Here is a 23,841-nt window from a genome sequence, read left to right on the forward strand (position 1 = left end):
CCCTTTCTGCCCCTGCCTGTTATTGCCTTCCCTTTTTTTCTGTTGGCATGGGTGGACAACAGAGGGGGACTGATGAGTCATGACGTACTGGGTGTGGTCCAGCAATGTGCTTTGCCAACGTAGATCACAATGGGTGCTCCAGTTAGAGTGATGCAGAACTCTGCTGCCTGCTCACCCTCCAAAGTTCATTTGTTTTGTTTTGACGCTGCTAGTGTACAGCTGCAGCGCAGTGTGAGTCTTTGTGGTTGATTACTAAGCTGTTGAGTCATTGTTGTTTTAGGGGAGTGTGCATGTGTGTGTGAGTGTACATCCCTCCACTGTGAGCGGAGTCTGTACATCCCGATAGCCCAGAGGGACAGGAAGTCCTAGGGTTTTGCACCGCAATCGTACTTCCTACCAAAGACATATTGTGGGTTTGTCCATGAGTGCTGTGCACCACGTGTGTGACAGATTAGTATTGAGGAGAAACCGCATGCTGCCTATCAGCACTAGCAGACTGACACTACCCACAATGCTGCTGTGTGAGGGGGTGTTTATGTGACGAAAAGAGAGAGAGAGCATATCCAAACACTGTCATGAGTCTGAGCCAAGATGAGGTCACTGATAGCCTCAATATTCAATGGGCCTCAAGTGTGCCCATCACAAAGCTGTGTGCAACGAATCGTTGCAGCAGTGACCGTGACCGATATGTTTTACATATACCTGACAAGGAGTCTTGCTTCCATTTGCATTATGACGGTGTTCCATCAGGAACAAAGGCAAATATGGCGTGATGTTAGCACCACAAAACCTTGTTTGGAGGAGGTTGGGGTAGATGGATGGGCCAGCAAGTGTGTGACTCGGACTTGCTAGTGTTAATTAAATGTTTCCAACCAATATAGTTTTCTTTTAACCATGACCAGAATCTTTTCCTAGCCCCAATCAATGTGAATCTTGAAGTGATCGTGAACAGGATGTCAAACTAGCATAAAGTAGCAACACCATTGTGTAAAATGGATCAATGGATGGATCAGTTCAAATGGACTCCAACAGAACCATTAACAACTTCATAAGGTCCTGCTTGGCCTTGATGAGTAGTTTATGTTAACCGGCACCAGTACTGCCTCTCAGGCCAATTAGAAATGTTGAGGACTGATTGCTAATTCAGATTTACCATCTCAGTCTCATTTAAATTGGAGTTAATTTAATCAAGTATATGTAAGTGTCTAACCAAAACAAAACCCCCATAAACCTTAAAAATTAATAATTTTCACAGACATGTTTGAAAGAAGAGTAAGTGGATAGTGGAAAATTAATGGCAGGCTTGATAAACCCCAGTTGATCTTTAGATCTTTCTTGATTCTGCTTTGAAATTCTGTCTTGTTTTTCTGTTGGAAAAGAAATATAATTGCTTGTGTGAACATACAAGGGAAAGTGTGTGTGTTTTGTCGAGTCTGGTGCTCGAATCGTTTAAGACTTTATGTCTCTGGGGGAGGCTTGTGCAAAGGTCAAGAAAAAGTTGAAGTTCAGGTCCTGATGCCTTTTAGCCAACACACCCAGCTCTTTGTGTTGACAGTTTCTGTTCTGACTGTTTTTGTGTGGTCATGACAAATTTAAGTGATTTGTTTATTTATGTTATGTGGTTATGTTTTTAAAAAATTGCCATTGGCCGATATTGGTATCTGTTTCAAAATATCAGTATCTGTCGGAGTATAAAAGCAAGGTGTCTGCAATCCCTTAAAAAGATTTCAAATGTACTAAATGTAATTATATCAGAGCACCTAAAGTCCTTATTGGCTTAAATTTAACTTGATTTTGTTTTTGTTTTTATCCAAATTTTCCAAAATCAGACTTTTTAATAGCGTTGGGAAAATTATTATTTTATATTAAACCAACTCTATTTAGCCCACCAAATGAATCACTGAGCCAGTGCCATAGCCTGGATGGATTTTACAAATATTCATTATCCTAAATTCCCCAACCCAAACCCAAATAAATGTTTGACTAGCCACTAAAAAAAGTGTATGATCTTTTTTAATTATTCAGTCATTACATTTTTTCCCTCATCTTTTACATTCATTTCACTGTTCAGTTATTTTACTGGTCTAATGTTGCAAATCCTCCACAAGGGTCTAATTCTTGTGGAGAAATACTGAATCATTTCATTATATTTCAGTTCAATAGTTTATGTCTAGAATAGTTTTATTTACATTATATGTCAATAGAGTTTTTTCTGTGTGCCACCTGTTGACTGTGGAATGCATTCATGCATGATTTGCCAAAATAGTCTTACATTTCTTGTCTTAAAGGTCTTCAAAGCATTAAATGTAGTTTAGATTCTCATTTGTCTCCACATGCTCAACAGAAAAGACAAGATATATTTTTTAGGCAAACATTTCACTATAAGCTGTATAACATGTTAAAAAATAACTATTGACAAAGAGTACCTATAAAGTAAAGTTGACCAGAGTATATAGGCCTACTTCGTTATTACGACTACAAATCCCTTCATCCTTTTGTTGTGTATTTTCTCGACACAAGTTTGACTCCAATGCAATCTGGTGCTTTGAAGAACATGTTGTCAAAATGGGAGATACTGACTCAGAGCAGGGTCTCCCTAATAAGAGACACAAGCATAAGCAGAGCCATGACTCATCCTGTCTGTTTGTTTTATTTTTAGCATCATTGAAGCAGTGGTAGCTGTTGCCAATAAGAGCAGGTACCCCCACAGACACCATCGTAGCAATATGATTCACTCTAGTCCACAGACACACAGAAACACACACACAGCAACTACTTATGGAACCATATAGGATCCGGTTACATTTCAGCCTACTCATGGAGAGTTTGAAGTAGAAGCTCTTTTCTAAGTGCATTTGATAGGCAAACTTTGAGTTGTAGGAATCAGGGAACCTTTTCTTTTGTATTGAGATATGAGGATTGCTTTCAGTAAATATATACTTCTGTATGCTTGCCCCCTTATGAGCATCACATCTTCAAAATTATGATAAAAGTAGCAAAGCAGACTCACTCAATCCCTCCAACAAGACTACAGCGGTGCTTTGAACTAAATGTTTTCATCAGCTCGCTAACATGCTCACAGTGGTAATGCTTGCATGCATGTTAGCATGCTAACATACTAAGGTACAGCTGAGGCTGATGGGAATGTCATCAGTTTTGCAGGATTTGGTCGCAAGAGGAAAAGTCAGGGGAACCCCAAAGTTCTTACGATTCATTGTCAGGGAAGCATAAATGTCTTATGCAATGTTTTATGCAAATCCACCAAGAAGATGTTAGTAGGCTAGAGATATTTCACAGGATGAGTGAAATCTTTTATCTTTACCGATTCACTACTATTCACTAACTTCACCTGAATAAAGGGGAAATAAATGGGAAAAGGTAAGAAACAAAGTAGGAGGTTTAATTCACTAAATACACCAAGGAATAAGGAAAATAAATACCTTGCTGCTACTATACACACACACACACAGTGGCCATCAGGCCATATTACTTGCCTCATGTAGTCAACAAATGTGAGGTTCCTATTAACCTCCGGGCCAGCACACACAGACTTACATTTTTCAAATGTTCATCCACACAAATGAGCAAACAAATACTCCACAGTGGCATCTGCATTCTTAGATAGAAACAAACAACACAAAGGCAACTCCCACCATGCCTTGTCACTTCATTTAGTGACAACCCCACTTTCAAAAGCTTGATTGTGTGTTGCATACTAAAACTGAAGCCGGCAACAATTAAACCCATTTCATCCTGACACAACCACTTGGAGAGTGGCAGTGTTTTTCCAGTAAATTGAATTGTCTTTATTTGAGGCCCAGAGATGAAGGCGATGACAGATAGGTGGCCGCTGGCTGTCTCTGAAGCTGTGTGGTATACCACACAGGGGAAAAAATGTTGGGGGTATTTAAACACACAGAATCTCATGTTGATTTTGTTTTTCTGTGTGAACATGCATTTGTTGTGGCTCTGTGCTGTTTGGTGTGCTGCAGTTCACATCAATGAATGCAAATGAGACTACTGTCAGAATTGGTGTGTGTGCATGTGTGTATGTGTATGTGTGTTTGAGGAACTTTGTGTTGAGAGGTTAGCTGTCAGTCCTGCATAATGACTGGTGAGCAGACGGCTCCACTCCCACCTGCCTACCAGTGTTACTGTCACTGCCTCAGAGGCTTTTGACTGTGCTGTCACATTGAATTCATTCCCACTCTCAGTGTGTGTGCATCTCACTCTGCGTGACTGCGTCTGTTTATTGACATTAAAGCCAGACAATTTCGTTTTTGCAGCGGCCAGGGTGGCCACAATAGACGATAATGGTATGGTGTTTAAGTCTTGCTTAATTTTTGTGATACAGACATTAAATGTTTATAAAATGTAATTTAACAGTAGAAAAAGTAATTAAGTCTCAATAATGTCAGTTACATGCAGTATATGTTTCTAAAGCTTGATAACTAAGCTAACATTGGCTACCATAAGCTACTGTCATACCAGACGAAGTGAGGCTGTAGCAGCAAACCCCTAAGTTTGTTGAATTGAACAAGAGTGAGTTTTATTGATTTTGAATTTAGTACTTATTCATTTGAAAGATGGTGATTGTGTTTTTTCTACATTCAAAAGTTACATGTCTCGCTTTAATTCATGAAATAAATCACAGTTCTCACTTGTATTAAGGTTTCTTTTATAAATGTGATAGAAAAGAGTTAGCGACTTCTTTCTATATGTCAATTTTCAGCTTGTTTTTATACAATTTATGGCCACTTCAGTCTGAATGTTATCACAATCAACTGAAACATAATAGCAATTTAGAAATTCAGACAATTTTGTAGGGCAAGAAAAAGAGTAGAAATGATTAGTCGCTTAATCAATTGGTCGATCCAAATTTAAAAAACAATTTTTTTTAGCAAATGTGCCAAAGATCCCCTGGTTGTAGCTTCATGAATGTGGATATTTGCTGTGGTTTTGGATGGTTTGTAAGACAAAACAAGCAGTTTGGGTATGTCAACTTGAGCTTGAGGGAAATTGTATTATATAAATTGCATTTTTTAATATGTTCTGACACCTCATATGATGTGATTAATAGATTGATGTAGAAAATAATTGGTAGATGCATCCAAATTGGAAAACATTATTAGTTAAAGCCCCCAAAGAAGGATTCTTACACGTCATGTGAAATCAAATCATTTTGCATCTGTTTAACACTGTGCTAAAATGTTGCTTTGAAACAAAACAACTGTGATCTCCAATGATTAACATTTATTTAAGACAATAAGGACATTTAACATTAGCATTCACATATTTAGCCTCTCTTGGCTCACCTCCTTGTTGCTCTGCTAACACACACACATGCCCAGATGTGTAAACAGCTTTCTGAAATGTCAGGCCAAGTATTGAAACTGAAGCTTGGACAAGAATACACACTCATGAGGCAAAACTACAGCCACTGAGGTTTACTAGTGGAGAACTGTAGAATAGTTAGATTATAATGATGGGTGGTATTTGTCACATAGATGCACACACACTTACAAACTTAAGTGCAAACTGATACACCCTTCCAGAATCTGCAGAGAAAATTAGCTCACAAGCCCTGCTTCTTTAAAGTTTGACATGCATGTCTTGCTCCATTTACTGTCCATGAAGCTACTGATAATATTGTTTTCTAAGAGGCTGCCTATGCTGAAACCCTTGTATTTTATTAGTATCCATACTTAGAGACAGTCATGTCACAACACACAGGCGGAGCAGATGCAGTTTATAGTGTTTATTCAGAAAAAACAAAAACAGGCTTACACAGTAAAGAGGAAGGCAAGAGTCCTAAACAGGGAAGCAGTCAAAAGATGAAAGCAAACAAATCCAAAAGCCACAGGTAATACAATAATCCACAACGGAAATCCAGAAAAAAAGGTAGAAAACACAGAAGACAAGACAAACACCTCTCGACAACTCGCAAAGATGAAACAACACTAAACAAAGGTGCACAGGTCAAACCAATCTGGGAGGAGCAAACAATTACACAGGCAGACAACAGCAGGAAGTGAAGTGACCACAGACTAGAAAAGAGTAAAATACCAAAGTAAAACAAGAAATAAAGAAAATATGACACAATGACAAAACAACGCGGATAAAACATGAAGACAGTAAGTAAGTAAATATAGACACAAGAGAAAGGATCACCAAAACAAAAGAGGAAATAACAATACTCAAAACTCATTACCATGACAGTTTACGGGCAATTTCGGTATTAAAAAAAGGGCCCTATGTTCACATATTTTGGTGTTGAAATGACTAGTAGGAACAAAAGGTTTTGGAATCCGTGCAGTAGATGGCTTCAGTCAGCAGCCACAAACCAGCTCCAATGGCTGCAAGGTATTCCTTCGGGGTTATTGCGAAAAAGTATTTATTTTTTGCCACCAAGAGGCTCAAACAGGTACATCAGGTCACTGACAACTTCATGAAAAGGATCCCTACGAGTGACTCCCAGTGGCACCCTTTGTTTTTCACCAGAAACTGAAGTCTTGCTCAAGGATAGTGAGTTGTTGCAGGAAGACAACGGTGGAAACGTGAGTCAGAGTTGGATGGAATTGTGTTGGAGTAACGTTTGGAAATAAAGTCTTGCCAGCAGTCCCTCGATGTACACAACAAATTCCTTTCCCTTCCGGTGTTTCCTGCAACAACTCGTCTCTCATGAGATTTCAGAGTTAGAATTGTCCTTGAGCAAGACTTCTGTTTCTTGTTAAAAAGCCTGTCAGTGGCAACAGAAGCACTTTTTGTTGACATGATTTTGAGTAAAGTCTTATCTTGGTTCATTTGCCTGTATGACACTTAGTAAAGCTGCAGGGGCCAGTTGCAACTTAAATCTGGGTGGTGGAAACCAGTGTTTGTCGTAGCTCCTCTAAACTGTGCATTTCTTGATTTTTTTTTTGTCTTCTTTTCTTCTTTGACACTTTTCTCATATCAACCAGTATCACATCTAACCTCAAAAATGCCACTTTAAACACCTCTTTAAATGTAATTTAATAAAATTTTCAGTCATGTCATTGTGGGTGCTTCTCCAAACATCCAAACATTAAACTCTCTCCCTATATCTTTTGCCCATGTCTCTCCATCTGTCCCTCCTCCTCCCATTTTCTCTGATACATAACTAAATGTCTATTAAAGCAGCTGATGCATGGCGCTCTGCTGCTGCGCTCTGTGATCCCAGGCTTCACTGGAGCATCTGCCCACTCTTGAGGCTCCTTAAAGCTGCTGCACCCTACCAGCATGAGTCTTGGGTGGGTGGCCCAATGCCTTCAGTCCTAGTCATTAGATTAGTCATAGCCAGTGTTGCTGCAGCATAAATGGGCAGATATCGATGTGGTGCTGTAATTAGCATGGCTGGATTTGTCCTAGCCACAGGCTGTGTTAATGCTAATCAGGTGCAGTCAATGGCTACACGGCAAACAGCCACGTTACAGACATTGTTTTTCTTTGATTTACATTTTCACCTCTAATTTTCTTCTTCACGGGTAGCCGGTTGTTATTTCATGTGTACAGCATCATGCATTATACATCATTATTAGCATTGCATTAGGAGTCTTCCACTTCATGAGAGGGCTTTTTACATACATGTTGTTCAGTGATGTGATCAGTTTGTCTGATTTCAGCTCGATGGGAAGAGCTCCTCGAAAAAACTTCCAAATTCAAAATCATACATATTTAAATATTTATCTCACTGATCCAAATGATTATATTATGTGTTAGAAGACTAAATTCAGTCACAAGTATTTAAATGATCAGTCAGGACATATTCTGTTTTTTACACATTTTACTAAAGTCTAAAACCAACAATAAAATGATCCTACTAACAACAATAGTCTGTGTATTTAATGCCTGTTATAGCTTGTTCTTCTGTGCCGAAGAGTTCTATTGTTGTCCAAAAAAAACAACTATTAAAAACACAGTAGACATCTGTGGCACAGATGAATCAGGCTTTGACTACACAGTCAATATGTGTTAGTAGGATCAGTTCATTGTTGGTTTTGCTCTTTTCATGGGATTTCTGAGAATAGTACATCACCAGCTCAAATCATAAAACTTAACAACTGTGTAGGCACTTCACCACCTAAGATGGTGTGATCAGGGAGTCATTTTGGGAAGGACAGACAGAAAGCTATGAAAATGCAGATGTAGTGTACTGTAGTAGATGCAGTGTTTTGTATGTGTTTACCCCACTCAGTGATTTCAATTGCCAAATTTCACTTCCTTTTCTGAATGCATTTTTATTCTGAACTGTCTGAGTCACTGGATGACCTTTGTGACACACTGAGACATTTATGTTCATAAACATCTCAGATTCTCTTTTCAATGCAACCTTTAATATTAACTCCCCTGAACTTATGTTGCACCCTTTTACTGTATAACCTTAAACAAAGAGACACACAAACACTGACCCACGCATATTCACATTCTGTCTGGCTTCACTGTGTCCTAACAAAGCCCCTCCCACCCTAGTTACTGATGCTGTGCATGTCGTGCTTACCACATGACAATGATTTATCACTCTATAGTCACCTCTTTTTTTTTAAACATTGGGTTCTTCAGTTTCATACAGAAGTAAAACAAAATCACTCATCTCATTTCCAACTTAACAACTGGATTTTTGTCGGCAGAAGTGACAGCTGTTGCTAGCAGATTTTAGAAGCTGTAGCATTAGCTAGCAATGGTGATTTGATTGGAAACTCCAGCTGACATTTTAATGTTTCCAGCTGGTTGGTTTTAAAAGACAAATGTCCTAAATATTCATATGATGGCTACATACATCATAATTCTGAAAAGAAAGAGGCTCAAGCAATCTACCAGGCAAAACGTTAAATAGTTAGCCACAGAATTACAATACAGTATTATGCATAAGACTCAAATTAAAATGTGTTCTAACATAACCCCTGGATGGTTTCGATGCTTACTATAGAAAAACATATTTAGTCATGTGACACAGTGGTTAGATATACTTTAATGCTTCACTTTTAAAGGAGGAAGGATGAGAAATGACTAGAAGTGGCTAGTTTTCCTGGGGTTGTTGAAGTGTAAACTATGCTAAACTCTCATAAGCTGGGTCCCATGTTGCAGGCTTGAACAGGTACACATCCTGTATAGAAAACACACAAAATGTTAGCTTATGATATTCCCCATGCCTTGTTGGCAGTAAGATAGTATGTTAAAATGTTTTGGTATGTTGAGAAATCCAAAGCTTGACAGGCCTGCCATGCCTAGTTACAATTTCTAAATTGTATTAAATGTTCTAGGTTTGGCATTTGTGAACTCACATAATTGTATTACATCTGAATGTGTGAAACATAAGAGAGAGACTTGACAATAAAGGAAGAAAAGACCAGATTCTCTGAATGTTGTTTTTATTAGCACAGTCTCTGTTTAATCTGCCCCTTTCTTTCTTTATTCATTTTCTTTATCCCTTTCATTTTCTCTCTTTTCTCTATTTATTGCCTCCCAATTTTTTCCATCTCTCATTTTTCTCATATCTTCTCTCAGACTGTGCACCTGCCTCTCTTCATCCCCCCGTGCTACTTACTACTTCCCTCCTCACCCTCTGCCACTTCCTCTCCTGCTCTGCCGCCTACGCCTCTATGTTCTCTGCCTTCCTGGGGGATTGTGAGTGTGCATGAACAGGCCCACTGATGAGATCAATTATCTATCAGCAGTCACAAAAGTATTGATTTAATACCCCAACACACACACACACACACATACATCTCTCTCTACACTGCAGCGCTCTTTTGTCCTGTGGGCCTTGGGGAAATCAGAGGCTCTCTGAGTACGTCGTGAGCTCGATTGTGTTTGAGAAATGTTCAAGTCGTGCCCTAAAATGGGAGCTATTTAAGTGTGTGTATACAAGTGTGTGTTTGTGTGCATCCCTGCTCCGTCTATAAAGCTCGAAAGCCTCTGCCCTTTCCCATGGGGTTACGCATCGTGGAGACAGCTATTATTCTTTTATCATTCGGCTTTTTGTTGTCATTACACATCGCTCTTTGCCTCTCTTCCCAGAGGCCTCATCGTTCATTCTGTATTCTTCTCTCTATATATATGTTGATGCCCCCTTTTCTTCTTTCCTCTGCCCTATCCCTCTACTGTTGCTCCCCGGCAGTGGTGAGGTGTTTTATGGGTTGTTTGTTAAAGCGTAGAAGCATAACCGACGCCCTCTTTTCCCATGTTTCCTCTTCTCTGCCTCCCTGGTCCACGGGGAATCATCGGTGTACAGCTTTTCCTTCTTTGTCGCTTTTCTATTGCATGATTTAGAAGCAGTGGCTGCGTGAAGCATGCATGTGTGCGCATAGACACACACACACACAGACTCCCCAGATGTGCTTAATCACTCAATTCTTCTGTTATTTTCATTCTTTCACCCAAAAACAGAAGAAAGCCTCTTCACACACAGTAGCGGAAACACTTAACAAAATGCACATTTAATACAGAATATCACTCTTTTTTTTCTTCTCACTTGCAGAAACACACACTAGGGAGGCGGTGCGGTGCTCTGTCTGAACACTGCATTGGTTTCCCCTCCATTATCCTGCAATTGGACAGTTAATGTTGCAGTAGGCGAGAGAAATGGAGGGAGATAGAGGCCTATAGCTTCGACATTTACTATCCAATTTCCGCACATGCACAGAATGGCGTAGCAGAGCTCATTCACTCACACAAACGCATGCAAATACAAGCACATACCACCACACCAGAAAATATGCAGAAAATATAGTCGTTTTCTTCTTTCTTTTTTTCATACGCGTATGAAAGGAGAGGAGGCAGTATTTTCTGCAGCCACTAGACACAACTAATTATTGCACAGAAACCACTCTATCGTATATCAGAGCTTCACACCTGCAGTAAACATGCTTGGCACTGCATTGTATTATCTCATTATATACTGTATACCATGGGGAGAAAATGCAGCCAGTGCTTTACTTGTGTGCACATTAGGGCTGGGTGAAATCCGTTTCATATTATATTTTTGCGATATCAGAGTCAATATGCATCAATATGCTTTAAATCAGAACATTTGCGTTGAATTGCCGATTTCGACAACTTACAGTCGAGAAATAATCATGTTGAATTGAAGCGATTTGTCAATTAATCAATTACTCCATCAAGTGAGGAGTAATTGCCCCTTTGCTAAGCCACCCCCGAATACTCAGCTGGCCAATAATAGCTGGCCAATCATGGCGCAGTATAGGACTTGCTCTAACTAAAGTTCAACACTTTTATGGCTGTACTCCATTGACTCTAATGCAAAATGAGTTGTTTTCTAGCTTTTTTTTTGCTGTATTTTTCCAAGATATGGTCAAAGCTGTTCCTGGGGCACTTTTAATAGTTACAGTCGCTACCCAGAGAAGTGGAAAGTAAGATTTTTTCACTTTCCAACACCTAAAACAAATCCAGGAAAATGTTGGCTGTCTGTTGTTTCTAATGTAATGTTAGTTAGCTAACACTAGCTAACTTACTAGCTTACTGAATTCAATGTTATATAGCCCTACTGTTCTGCTTTTTAATGATTGTAATAGTAAATAGAGACCTATCCAGCAGTACAGGAACAGTGTTGATCCTTAATAACTTTGTCCTCTTTCTCAATAGTCTGGTAAAATGTTGGATCACTTTTACTCTGTGATCGGTAGGGTTTAGCTTCTGTCTCAGTTTTTTTCACATCAGTTTGACAGCCTGAATTCAACCTTCAAATGCACAATGCAACTGCAAAACTGTCTGCTTCTTTCGGAGATCTTTTTTCCCAAAAATGAGACAATATTTCTCCATGGACTGCAGTAATAGACAGTGGCAGCGCCGTGCTAAAAGTCCAACAGGTCCGACAGTTTGTCGGACTTAGCAACAGTACCTAAGGGGAGCGTGGCTTAGTGAAGGGTTGTTTTGACCATCAATTAATCATTTAGTCATTTTATAAAGGTTATCATAAGGTAGGCATTAGATCTTAACAGAGCTGACAAGTTACTACATGCTGAAGTCCACCTAGTCCCAGTTTATAACTTACGAGGATTTGCATTTCTTTCTCTCTTATGATAGGAAACTAAATATCTTATATAGGTAGTCATACAAAACAAGCTTTTTGAATACGTCTCCTTGACCTTTAGCAAATTGTCATTGCCACTTTCTGACAATAGACCGAATAATCAAGAAAATAATTGGCAGAAAATAATCATTATTGTTGCGCATTTCATTTTGATAAAAACAGAAATAGATTTTATATAACATAAAACAGTTAAACACTAAATAAAATCTAACTGTGCGGTTTTTCAAATTTGGACGCTATGTCTGCCCCTTGTCAACACCTGAAAAGCTAAAGTTGCAGAATTTAATTTTGAGAGTTTTCCAATCCCCCAGCTACAGTACTGCATATCAGGTTTAATATAGCATGAACAATAAAATCAGTGTGACAGTTATTAATGATTTTATTCAGAATGTAAAGTTCTCGCCTTTCATTCTCACTTGCCCACAGGAATGTTTTGAATGGACTTTAACCCTTTCTCTCTCCTTCTATTATAAGTGCTCTCTCAGCACTCTTCTTTGTCATTGTACTGTCTGACATGATCTAATGAGCCTCTGAAGTAGGCCACACCACCCACTCTCCAAACTGATAAACACTGAGCCCTGCTTAGTTTTGTAGTAGTTGTGTCCACCATTCACAGTATGGTTTTAAAAATCTGTTTATCATTGGGTGTAGACCCTTAGAGAAGGAATAATGTCAGATATTTTATTTATCCGAGGTATAGTAGTACATTTACATGCACATTATAGTGTTGTGGTCTCATCCTGGTTTTGATAATGTTCAGGGTATGATCTGTACATGGAAAATGAGAAACCTGGTTACTCATCTGCCTGTATACATGATCATAAGAGTATAGAGTTTTCTCATTGTTTGCCTGCTAGCTAGGCTAATAGATGTTTCTCTGTGACTCTGGCTGGCTCAGTTTCATTCCCCCACAAACATGTTCTATGGTGTCCCCCAGGGTTCAATTCTGGGTCCCATTTATATACTCACTTTTGGTGACATTATCTGCAAGTATTTTTTCAAGTTTCACTGTTATGCCATTGACAATATCTCTATATTCAGCCAAACCGGGCAACCAGTCAAATATAACAACCTTCCTCAAGTGACTCGCTGAGAAAAAAAAATACTGGACTTTCTGTATACTTACAACTTTCTCTAATTTTACAAAATCTGATGACTAATTTTACAAAATCTGATGACATTGTACTTAGTCCCCCCATCAACAGAATTCAAATCATGACAAACCTATGTGAACTAGTAACTTCTGCCAAGCTCTCAGCCAGCCAAATGTTGGGGTAGTTTGATTTGTGTTTCAAACTCACAACTACTGTAACTGTCTGAGTGAAAAATCAATCTAATGCCTAAAGTTATTCCACAATGCTGCTATTAGACTTTTAACAAAATCCAAAAATGGGACCATATTACCCCAGTTTTAGCATGCTTGCACTTGCCTGTTGATTTTAGGATTGATTTTAAAATTATTTTAATTGCTTTTAAGGCCAGGCATAGTCTAGCCCCTCCCTATATCTCTGAGCTTTTATCCCCTCCTATGAGCCAGGGTGTGGATCTTGTGGTAGGGCGTAGCTAGCCATTCCAAGGTCTATGCTGAAAACCAAAAGAGACGTTCTTTCAGGGCCTCCGCACTCAACAGTCTACCAGAGGACATCAGAGTTGCAGAGTTAGTTCCCCGTTTTATCTCACTTCTTAAGATTCATTTTTATAAAACAGCTTTTATTGTGTGATGCATATTTTTATTTTGACTTGTTTGTGTGTTTTATAGTGATTGTTGTAAAGCAATTTGTTACCTATATAGAAAAGTTACAAATAAATCTATTATTTTTGATTCCTGAACATCTCAATTGCTCATTTCTGTACCGACTGAATAACCTCAACAGTTGATAATGAACACAGTTTGGTTTAAGGCTGTCTGAACTGCTGCATTTAACTTCTCCATCTCATCACTGACAATAGAAAATGAGAGTGATGAGATGGAGATGTTAAATGCAGCAGTTCAGACATACAATTTACTATCTATAATCTATAATCTGCATTACTGAAGTCATAATTTACCTTTATTTCAGCATGTTATTTACATTATAATATAATAATGATCATTATCATTATTTACCATAATCTTTTTGGCTTTACTGACAAACTACCATGTAATTTAATTTAATGACACACATGAGAGCATGGCAGAGAATGATCAGAAACCAAGAAATTGTATTTACATGTCAGTATCTCAAGCGATACTTATCTGGGTTTCTCAAAACCAGGATACTTCCTTAACCTGATCATAAGCAGGATGCTCGTACGTGTGTAAACACCCACACTGGTGAAGAAATACAGTGAGACAGAAAAACATGGTTTGTTCTCGCTCTCTGTCCTTGGTTTCATTTAGAACTGCAACAATTAGTCACTTAATTGATTAGTCGGACAGAAAAATAATCTGCAACTTCTTGGAAAAGGTCCATAAAACTGCTGTTTTCAGCGTTTCAAAAGTAGAGTTTCTTGCTTTCTCTGTTTTATATTATTGTAAAGTGAATATGATTGGATTTATGAACAGTTTGTTGGTAAAAACAAGACATTTGAAGACCTCACCCAGGACTGACAAATTGGGATAGACATTTCCTCACTGTTTTCACTATATGTTATGAACTGAACTTTAATCGAGAAAGCAATCTGCAGATTTATCGCTAATGAAAATAATCATTAGTTGCAGCCCTAGTTTCATTATGTCTGTGTGTATCAGTTACACTGAGAGCAACATTTAGCAGTTTTCCATGTTCAGTCCTTCTCTCCCAGGAACTTTCTTGTCATCCTCTTTTTGCTTGGCTCCCTTAGACAATGCCAGGCCATCTGGACTTATCACAGTGTGTGCAGAGATACACGGCCATGCCAGAACTCTTTATAACATGGACATCTAGGCAAAGCAGAGACCTCTATCGGCAAGGGGAGCAAAATAGAGCAAAATAGTCAAGGTGGTCAAGGATCAGAGGGCAAAGACGCGGAGGAGAGAGGCAGGAGGAGAGAGAGCAACAAAGGAGGAGAAACTCTACGGTCCGTTGCCTGGCAACAAAACATCATTCAGTCCAATGGTGTTGGGGGAATAAAATGAAAAAGGGGACATGAAGAGGAATAGATTGAAGGGGATTTTGTAGATGTTCACAAGGATGAGAAGAAATCAGTTGATAGCAGCAGTACTGACTGACTAAACAGTTGACTCATTACTACTACATAATAACACATAAAGTAACATAATTGTATTTATACCATAAACTGTATAAAATGTATACACATACAGCTTTCACATTAATATTTAGTGTCTGAAATATATATAAAAAGAACATCTTCCTTTGAAGATGATGTCAGATACTTCAGTCACATCAAGTGCAGATAAAAATGTCCATATTGGCTCAACTGTTACAGGTTTAAGAACATGTAAATCTGGATCTTACACTGAGAAAGTGCTTCATTCACACACAAAGAATTGCAAATGAACAACCCACATACCAGCGAAATATAAACTTGTATTTTTTCCCAACTCTTGTAATTGAATTTGCTGTGTAAAATGACATTTTTCCAAAAGTCAGATGAAGGAAAGTTGGAGAAATTGTTCATCATTTTGAGAAATTTACTTATTTGCTTTTTTGCTGAGAGTTAGATGAAAAGATTGAGATCACTCTTAGTTCTGTCTGTTAAATATGAAGCTACAGCCAGGAAATGGTTAGCTTAGCTTAGTAAAAGACTGGAAACCTGGCTCTGTCCAAATGCAAAGAAATCCACCTACCAACCAAAAATGAACATGTGACTTCTTGTGCTTTTAATCCATGCAAAAACTGAAATGTAAAAACAAAATATTGTGGGGATTACAGAGACCTCTCTGTAAAAATCTGTATGTTGCTCCATGATTCTGTTCCCCATGCAAACTTTAGGGGGAAAGTGAAAGCATAATGTTAACCAGCTGCAGTCTGCGTCTCTAAAGGAATTTTCATGATCTATAAGATGTCAATTTTTGTCCAGAAAGAGAAAATTTTACCCTGATAAAATATTTACCAGCGTTTCAATCCAATATTTCCACAAACTGTGCTGGGACACTGCTGTGGCCTGCGCAGAGGAGTTATTATATGTTCGGAAGAAAAGAGTAGGGCAGACAAAAAGAATCTTTAAGATCACAGAAATACCTTTGAAGACACAAACTGCTGCTGGATAACAGGTAAAACAAGACTAAATGTGTACAACCATGCTTGCCACGAGAGCCTTATCAAAAACACAGTAGTGGTAATACTAGCATGGAAACTTGTTCACGCCTACAACAACATGCTGATGTTTGACCTGTACTCAATAGCCAATAGTTGTTGAGATATTTTATTTTGGCCAAAGTGGACTGACCGATTGACCGCTGCGGCTAGCATGGCTAAAAAATTATTCTTTTGACTCTTGTTTGCTATGTGCTGGAATCACAGAGTAACGAGTATATATATATATCGAGTTCAATTCAATTTTTCAATTCAATTTTATTTATATAGCACCAAATCACAACAACAGTTATCTCACAGCACTTTTCATAAAAGAGCAGGTCTAGATCATACTCTGTGATGTTATTTACAGAAGCCCAACAATTCCCGCCAAGAGCAAGCACTAGGCAACAGAGGCAAGGAAAAACTTCCTTTTAAGAGGGAGAAACCTCGAGCAGAACCATGGCTCAGGGTGGGCGGTCATCTGCCTCGACCGGTTGGGGGGTGTTATGAGAGAGAGGGGGGGGCAGAGAGACAGAAAGAGAGGGATGGTAGGCAGCCTACACAGTATACACACAGAGGTATAGACAGTAAAGGTGATGTTGCTATAGACTAAATGAAAAATGGTACAGATATTTGTAGTAGTGTTAATGATAATAATCGTAATGTTAATGATTATAATAACAATAATAACAATAATTAGTAACAATAGTTGTTGTAGCAGAGGGTGTCGAGCAGGAACACGGGGGCAGCAGGTGACCCGCAACCACAGATCCAGACTCCACAGCTCCAGAGCCAGAAACACCTGCAGGAAGTGATAGGAGGAGAGAGGAGAGGGACGAGAAAGCACAAGACTACCGGAAAGGGGAGTAGTTGAGTTAGTAACATGCAATAATGGGATGAGGTTGCATACAGAGGGAGAGAAAGTAGAGGAGAGAGGAGCTCAGTGCATCATAGGAAATCCCCCAGCAGTCTAGGCCTATAGCAGCATAACTAAGGGATGGTTCAGGACTCACCTCACCTGAGCCAGCCCTAACTATAAGCTTTATCAAAGAGGAAAGTCTTAAGCCTACTCTTAAATGTGGAGATGGTGTCTGCCTCCTGAACCCAAACTGGAACCTGGTTCCACAGGAGAGGAGCTTGATAGCTGAACGCTCTGGCTCCAAGTCTACTTTTGGTATAGAAGTGCTTACTAAGGGTAAAACTTCTATAAGCAGCCTAGTCGGGATGGGGTCTAAGAGGCAGGTTGATGGTTTAGATGAAGAAATTATTGAAGTTAAAGTAAAGATTGAGGGAAGCAAAGCAGTCTAAACATATATCTGGTTTTACAGCTGTTTCTAGGGTTCCTGAGTTTGGAGATAAGTCGGTGCCAGTTGAGGTCAGGTCATAGTAAATTTTGTTTCTAATATAGTTATAATTTTATCATTAAAGAAGCTCATGAAGTTGTAACTACTGAGACCTATGGGAATACTTGGCTCAATAGAGCTGTGACTCTCTGTCAGCCTGCCTACAGTGCTGAAAAGAAACCTGGGGTTGTTCCTATTTTCCTCTATTAATGACGAGTAGTACGCTGCTCTGGCATTACGGAGGGCCTTCCTATAAGTTTTAAGACTATCTTGCCAAATTAAACGAGAATTTTCCAGTTTGGTGGAACGCCAATTCCTCTCAAGTTTCCGCAATATTTGCTATAATTTGTTTCAGTATTATACCATGGAGCTAACCGTCTTTGTTTTAGTATTTTCTTTTTTAGAGGGGCTACAGAGTTGAGTGTCATTCGCAGCGAGCCTGCAGCACTATCAACAAGGTGATCGACTTGGGAAGGACTGAAATTAGCATAGGAGTCCTCCGTTACTTTGTGATCTGATAATGAATTTAGAGCTGATGGAATCGCATCCTTAAATTTAGCTACAGCACTATCAGACAGACATCTTGTAAAGAAATTTTTGCCCAATGGCGTGTAGTTCAGCAATACAAACTCAACAGTTATCAAACAGTGGTCAGATAAAGAGGGATTCTGTGGGGACACTATTAGGTGTTCAATTTCAATACCGTATACCAAAACAAGGTCGAGGGTGTGGTTAAAACAGTGAGTCGGTTCATGAACACTCTGAGAGAAGCCAATGTAATCTAAAAGAGAGATAAACGCAGTACTGAAGCTGTCAATCTCAACGTCCACATGAATATTAAAATCCCCTACAATAATAACTTTGTCCGTTTTAAGGACTAAAGTTGACAAAAACGCTGCAAATTCAGATAAGAATTCAGAGTACGGACCAGGTGCAACAAAAAGAATTGGGTGCAGTGATTTCCAACTTGGGTGTAAGAGACTAAGAACAAGGCTTTCAAATGAGTTATAATTTAGTTTAGGTTTAGAGCTGATAAGTAGGGTAGAGTCGAAGATAGCTGCAACTCCACCTCCTCGGCCTGTGCCTCGAGGAATGTGAGTATTAATATGACTGGGAGGGGTGGATTCATTTAGGCTAACATATTCTCCATCACCCAGCCAGGTTTCAGTAAGACAAAATAAATCAATATCATAATCTGATATTAGTTCATTTACTAGTACACCTTTAGAAGAGAGAGATCTGATGTTTAAGAGTCCACATTTAATTTTCCTATTCATTTGCACTATTGAACTTGTGGTTTTAATTTTTATGAGGTTTTTATGCACAGCTCCTCTTCTGTTTACCTTTGACTTAAATAATTTCAACGTTACGAGTGCTGAGGTTATTTGGGAATCTCTTTGTAAGAAAGCCAGTAAGCATGGCCTACTGTATTTCCCAAAACACCAAATCATTTCTTGAAGTTATATGTACTTACACAGGATGCATTGTGTTCTCCTCCCCTGCCCTCTCTTGTTTAGCTCACTCTTCCACTATCATTAACTGTCCCATTTCACTCTCATAATGTCTCCTCTCCAATGTTGTAGTAAAGAGAGGCAAGTCAGCAAGAGACAGATAATTGGGGCGATTAAGTAGACAGTGACAGATGCTAGAATTGAAAAAAATAGAGCATAAAAACAGGTTTTACAGCAAAGAGAGTTGAAGAAATCGTTGCAATGACTTGAGTAATTATTGATGATTAAAGAAGTTTGAAGATGTTGTTAATAAACACAGGGGAACACAGATATGTTTGTAGTAGGACTCATGCTGCTATTGTCACGTGGAGGTGATGTGTCCGCCGTGGTTCCTCTTTTGTCCATGATGATAGCCAGCTCTAATGTATTTGTGACCTGCTTATTACTGTCTGCCACAAGTCATGGTTTGTCAGGCGTCTATTTTAAACATGTCTCCCTCTTTCTGTCTCTCTGTCACCCTCTAAGCTAATTTCCAGTGACGCAGATGGGGCCATTCAGAGGGCAGGACGCTTCAGGGTGGAGAATGGCTCATCAGATGAGGTACATACAATGAAATACACTTTTGTACACACATGCATTCAACCTATCCACTCAACCCTGTCTTGCTTTTACTAGTCTGGTTCACAGGATGTATGCTGTGAGTATAAGCCTGCCATTGGCAGATTATTCCACTTGGAATTCTCCTCCCCTTTAGACACTATTGCTAGACACTAATCATCCCAAGATGATTATTGCTTTTTAGATGTAATTGGTCTTTACCGGAATGGTAATGTTCTCTAGCGCTGATACAGCACTAAAACGAAGTGAGGAGATGTGAGATGCACAGATTCACTAACCTCAATAAATGGACAAAATATCAGAAATAGCCGTACTTTTTTTGTGTTACTCAGACAGCAACTTTCTTGTGTCTTTGTACATGTGCGAGTTGCTTTGTGAAAATGGTGATCAGACATCTTGACATATTATTATTAATGTCTGTTAATGTCTGTATGCAAAATATAAAGCTACATCCAGGAAATGAATACCTTAGCTTAGCACAAAGACTGTAAACAGGGGGAAACAGCTAGCATGGCTCCATACAAACATTATTATTATTAATAATTTTTATTATTGTTGAATTATGCCATTGACTGACTTGTGCAGCTACCTGTATGATTTACCATAGTTTCTTATTGAAGTGGTTCCCAATGTGGGGGTGAGGACCAGTCCAATAGGTTTAAAGAGATATCAGAGGGGTTATGAGATCCAACCACTGATATACTATGGATTTGTTATTTTCAGATTCATATTTACTTTTATTTGTTAAATGTAGGAGAGTTTATTTTTTCTGGTTGCTAAACATTATTCAAGGATAGTAAATTCAGTCTAGTGCTCACAACTATACTACTATATAAACTGGCAAAGGGGTATCATGACAACATTAATGAGTTTTGATACTGTCTGTACTGCATAAAAAAAACTTCTATGCATATATAAAAAAAACCATCAGGGTAACACATATGCCAGACACAAAAAAAACTTCATTAGCATAGTGACAAAAGATGCCAATGTTGTGTGTTATATTGATAAATGTACTAGTATGAGCATCTGCCTCAGCACTCATTTTGGTGCAAATCTACTCTTGAATAATTTTATGTTATATAAAATAAAACTTTAACCCTCCAGCTTTAATTGAGAATCTCCGCCTCCTCTAGGATTATTTACATCATGATACAACAATAACACCATAAAGATTGACTGTAGATTACTGAGCACATGCTTTTGGCTGTATCTGATTTCCTGCCCTGTACTCTAATCAGTACTGCTGCATAGTGTTTTCCACTGAGAAGACTGCTGAGATTCAAGCTGTGACCATCATGATGATACTGTATTATGTGTGCATTTGTGTCTGTGACAAACAGACTTTGGACTACACTCCAGGAACCTGGAGGAGAACCGATGTCCATCTGGAGAATCCAGAGTACCACACCAGATGGTTCTTTAAATACTTCCTGGGAAAAGGTCAGTGCTGCTCTGCTGTTGTTTACTGCTGTTGTTTAAAAAGAAAAAACACACATACTCACACATGGAGGAACATCGCTTCCTAACATACAGCAACCAAGCGAACTCTAGCGGATAGATCGTTGACTGGAGGGGAAACAGAAACATCAGGGACGTCAGCGCCAATTTTGAACAATGAAAATAGGTTGGAGGTGGAGCAAGATCAAAATAGGACCAGGGCAAGTGACTTTTTCAAACAAATGACATATCTCTTAGCCTGTTCGCTGATGCACGGAGCAGGTTAGGACATTTTCATTAGGAAAGTCTGATGTTTGCTTGTTCGCACCACTTCCAGTTAGGAAGCAGTGTAAGTGTGAGATAGAAAAAGAGAGACAGAGGGTGAGGGTGAGGCTATAAGCTGGCTCTCAGATGCTGTAAAAATAAAACATCCTCTGAATTTCTTCCCTGGTCCACATGATGCTTCTTATCTTATAAAGTCAGCCTTGTCCTCATGCTGCACCACTCATTTAAGGCAATACATTAGAATGGGTCACCTGTTCCTTCACCTTTATGACCCTCATCCTCTCACCATCCTCATTAACACCCTACCTGTTCTCAGAATCGCACTGTAGGCGGCACAGCAAGTTGTGCAACAAAAGATCATTGTCCAGATCTCTTTACCGTGACTTGAATCAGGAAGACTGCCTTCAGCTGAAAGGCTGAGATAAAGGACAGAGGCCGACATGCATGGAGATAATTGTGAAGGAAAGTCAGACAGCAAAAAAGTCAGCGAGTGGAAGAAGAAACGCCTTTTCTCCTCTAGCCAGGGTCTAATCATGCTATGGCATGGGCAGTTTAAAAAGAGCCATGTCTCCAGAAAGTTGGCTCAACCTGTTTGGACTGCAGCTGAGCCATCTGTGTCTCACAGCCTGAGCAGAGCTGACTGCATAGTACAACACAGCACATTACGAACTCCAGGCCAATTATTTGACCATAAGCACTTCCAATACAATGACTTGGATTCTCAGTTTCTTAATGATTAGGTGAAAAACAGTAAAACAGTTTGTCCTCGTTTGTGTCCCTGTTGCATTGAATTCCTGATTGATTACAATGTGCTTTCTTCTCACACAGAGAAAAGCTCCAGCTGTCTAAACCAATAAGTATATAATTGCAAAAACATGGCTGATGGAGAATAAAGAGAGCTAAAAACCAAAAATTGAAAGTAAGTGAAATTGTGGAATAAAGACAACAATAGAGGAAAGGAAAGCATCAGAGGAGGACAAACAAAGGGACAGCAATACAGGAAGAGATCTAATTGGGTTTGGAGGTCTGTTCGGCGCCGCTCCAGAAGATGTTACCCTGTGAACCGAAGAGGCAGAGGCATGAATATGTGACTCTGCTGTGGTGTCATCAGGAGATCTTTGTCTGTGCCTATGTCACACAGGAAATAATGAAAGAATGGGTAGGAAGGAGGACAAAAAGGCAGAGAAAGACAAGCCAAGACAACAAGGGGATTAAAAGGAGAGCTGAATACCTAAACATTTTGGTGGGAGAGAATGCAATCAGTCACTTTAAGAAAAAATACTCTACCTAAATGAAAAACTTAAGTTCTCTGATCACTGTTTGGATATTTAACATGTGTGGATGTCACAATGAAAATATCAATGTGCATGTATAATTTCATCTGTACATTTTACATTGTACACTTTGTCTCCCTCAGTCCACCAGAACTATGTGGGTACAGATGCAGAGAAGAATCCCTTCTACCTGTCAGTCGTCCTCTCAGACCAGAACAACCAGCGAGTTCCTCAGTACAGAGCCATCCTCTGGAGAAAGACGGTGAGTTCACCATCTGCACACCTCACTGCAGCAGTGGCAGAATTACTCGGATCCTTTAATTAAGTAAAAGCAGCAATACAACACTATAAAGACGTCCTGCATTCAAACATCTTACTGTTGTAGCTGATGGAGGTGTGGCTACTTTTAACTACTTTATACATATAAATCTGGGGGGGGGGGGGATTTCTAATGAGGTATAAAAAAAGAAAAACGTTCTGCTACACAAAGTTATTTTCATTGTCTACCCTTGAAAATTACTATAAACCATGACATGGAAATACTCATGTAAAGTACAAGCACCTCATAAGTGTAATTAATGTACTCAGTTATTGTGCATCACTGCCTCACAGGATCTTTCACCAACAGAAAGGAAGGTACTGAAACATTTGGAGCTCAAATGGAGCTTAAACGTGAACATTTTCCAGTCGTAGGTGGTACGTTTTTCTGCAATCTAAATATGAGAAGGCACAAAATGGCATCTTGAGGAACTATGCCACTCCACTTTTGAGTCACCGTTTGTGTGTGTGCGTGTGTGCGTGTGTGTGTGTGTGTGTGTGTGTGTGTTAGTGTGTGTGTGTGTGTGTGTGTGAGAGATGCATGTTCCATATTGTGTGTTTGTAGTGTCGTGACTTAGCTCCATGACCAAGATAGCTTGGATCTAATTTTGGCCTTCAGCCTCATCTGGAACCTGATTAGGGTGATGCACCTCCGCTGCCTGATCACATTGATTTATCTTGTTTCTGTCCTTCTCTAACTGGTACAGGATGTTGTTGTTGTTGTCGTTGAACAGAACAACTTTGTTTGGCTTGAACAGCTCTTCTGGTTTAATTTGATCCTCTGCAATTATTCTATGAAAAATATGTTGTGAATTTCTTTTGGGC

At 39.2% G+C, this 23,841-nt stretch overlaps 1 protein-coding gene across 1 annotated transcript in view; it reads left to right on the plus strand.

Annotated features, from left to right (window-relative positions):
• Positions 1-23,841, plus strand: part of garnl3 (GTPase activating Rap/RanGAP domain like 3) — a 75,725-nt gene that overhangs the window by 23,414 nt on the left and 28,470 nt on the right. Inside the window, 3 exon segments of the mRNA XM_038733596.1 lie at positions 19,607-19,681; positions 21,043-21,142; positions 22,842-22,960. Coding sequence (XP_038589524.1) covers positions 19,607-19,681; positions 21,043-21,142; positions 22,842-22,960 — 294 coding nt within the window.

This window comes from Micropterus salmoides, unplaced genomic scaffold, assembly GCF_014851395.1.
Source record: "Micropterus salmoides isolate LMB-PRFRI ecotype aquatic unplaced genomic scaffold, ASM1485139v1 Ms_hic_scaffold_20, whole genome shotgun sequence".
Taxonomy (NCBI): domain Eukaryota; kingdom Metazoa; phylum Chordata; class Actinopteri; order Centrarchiformes; family Centrarchidae; genus Micropterus; species Micropterus salmoides.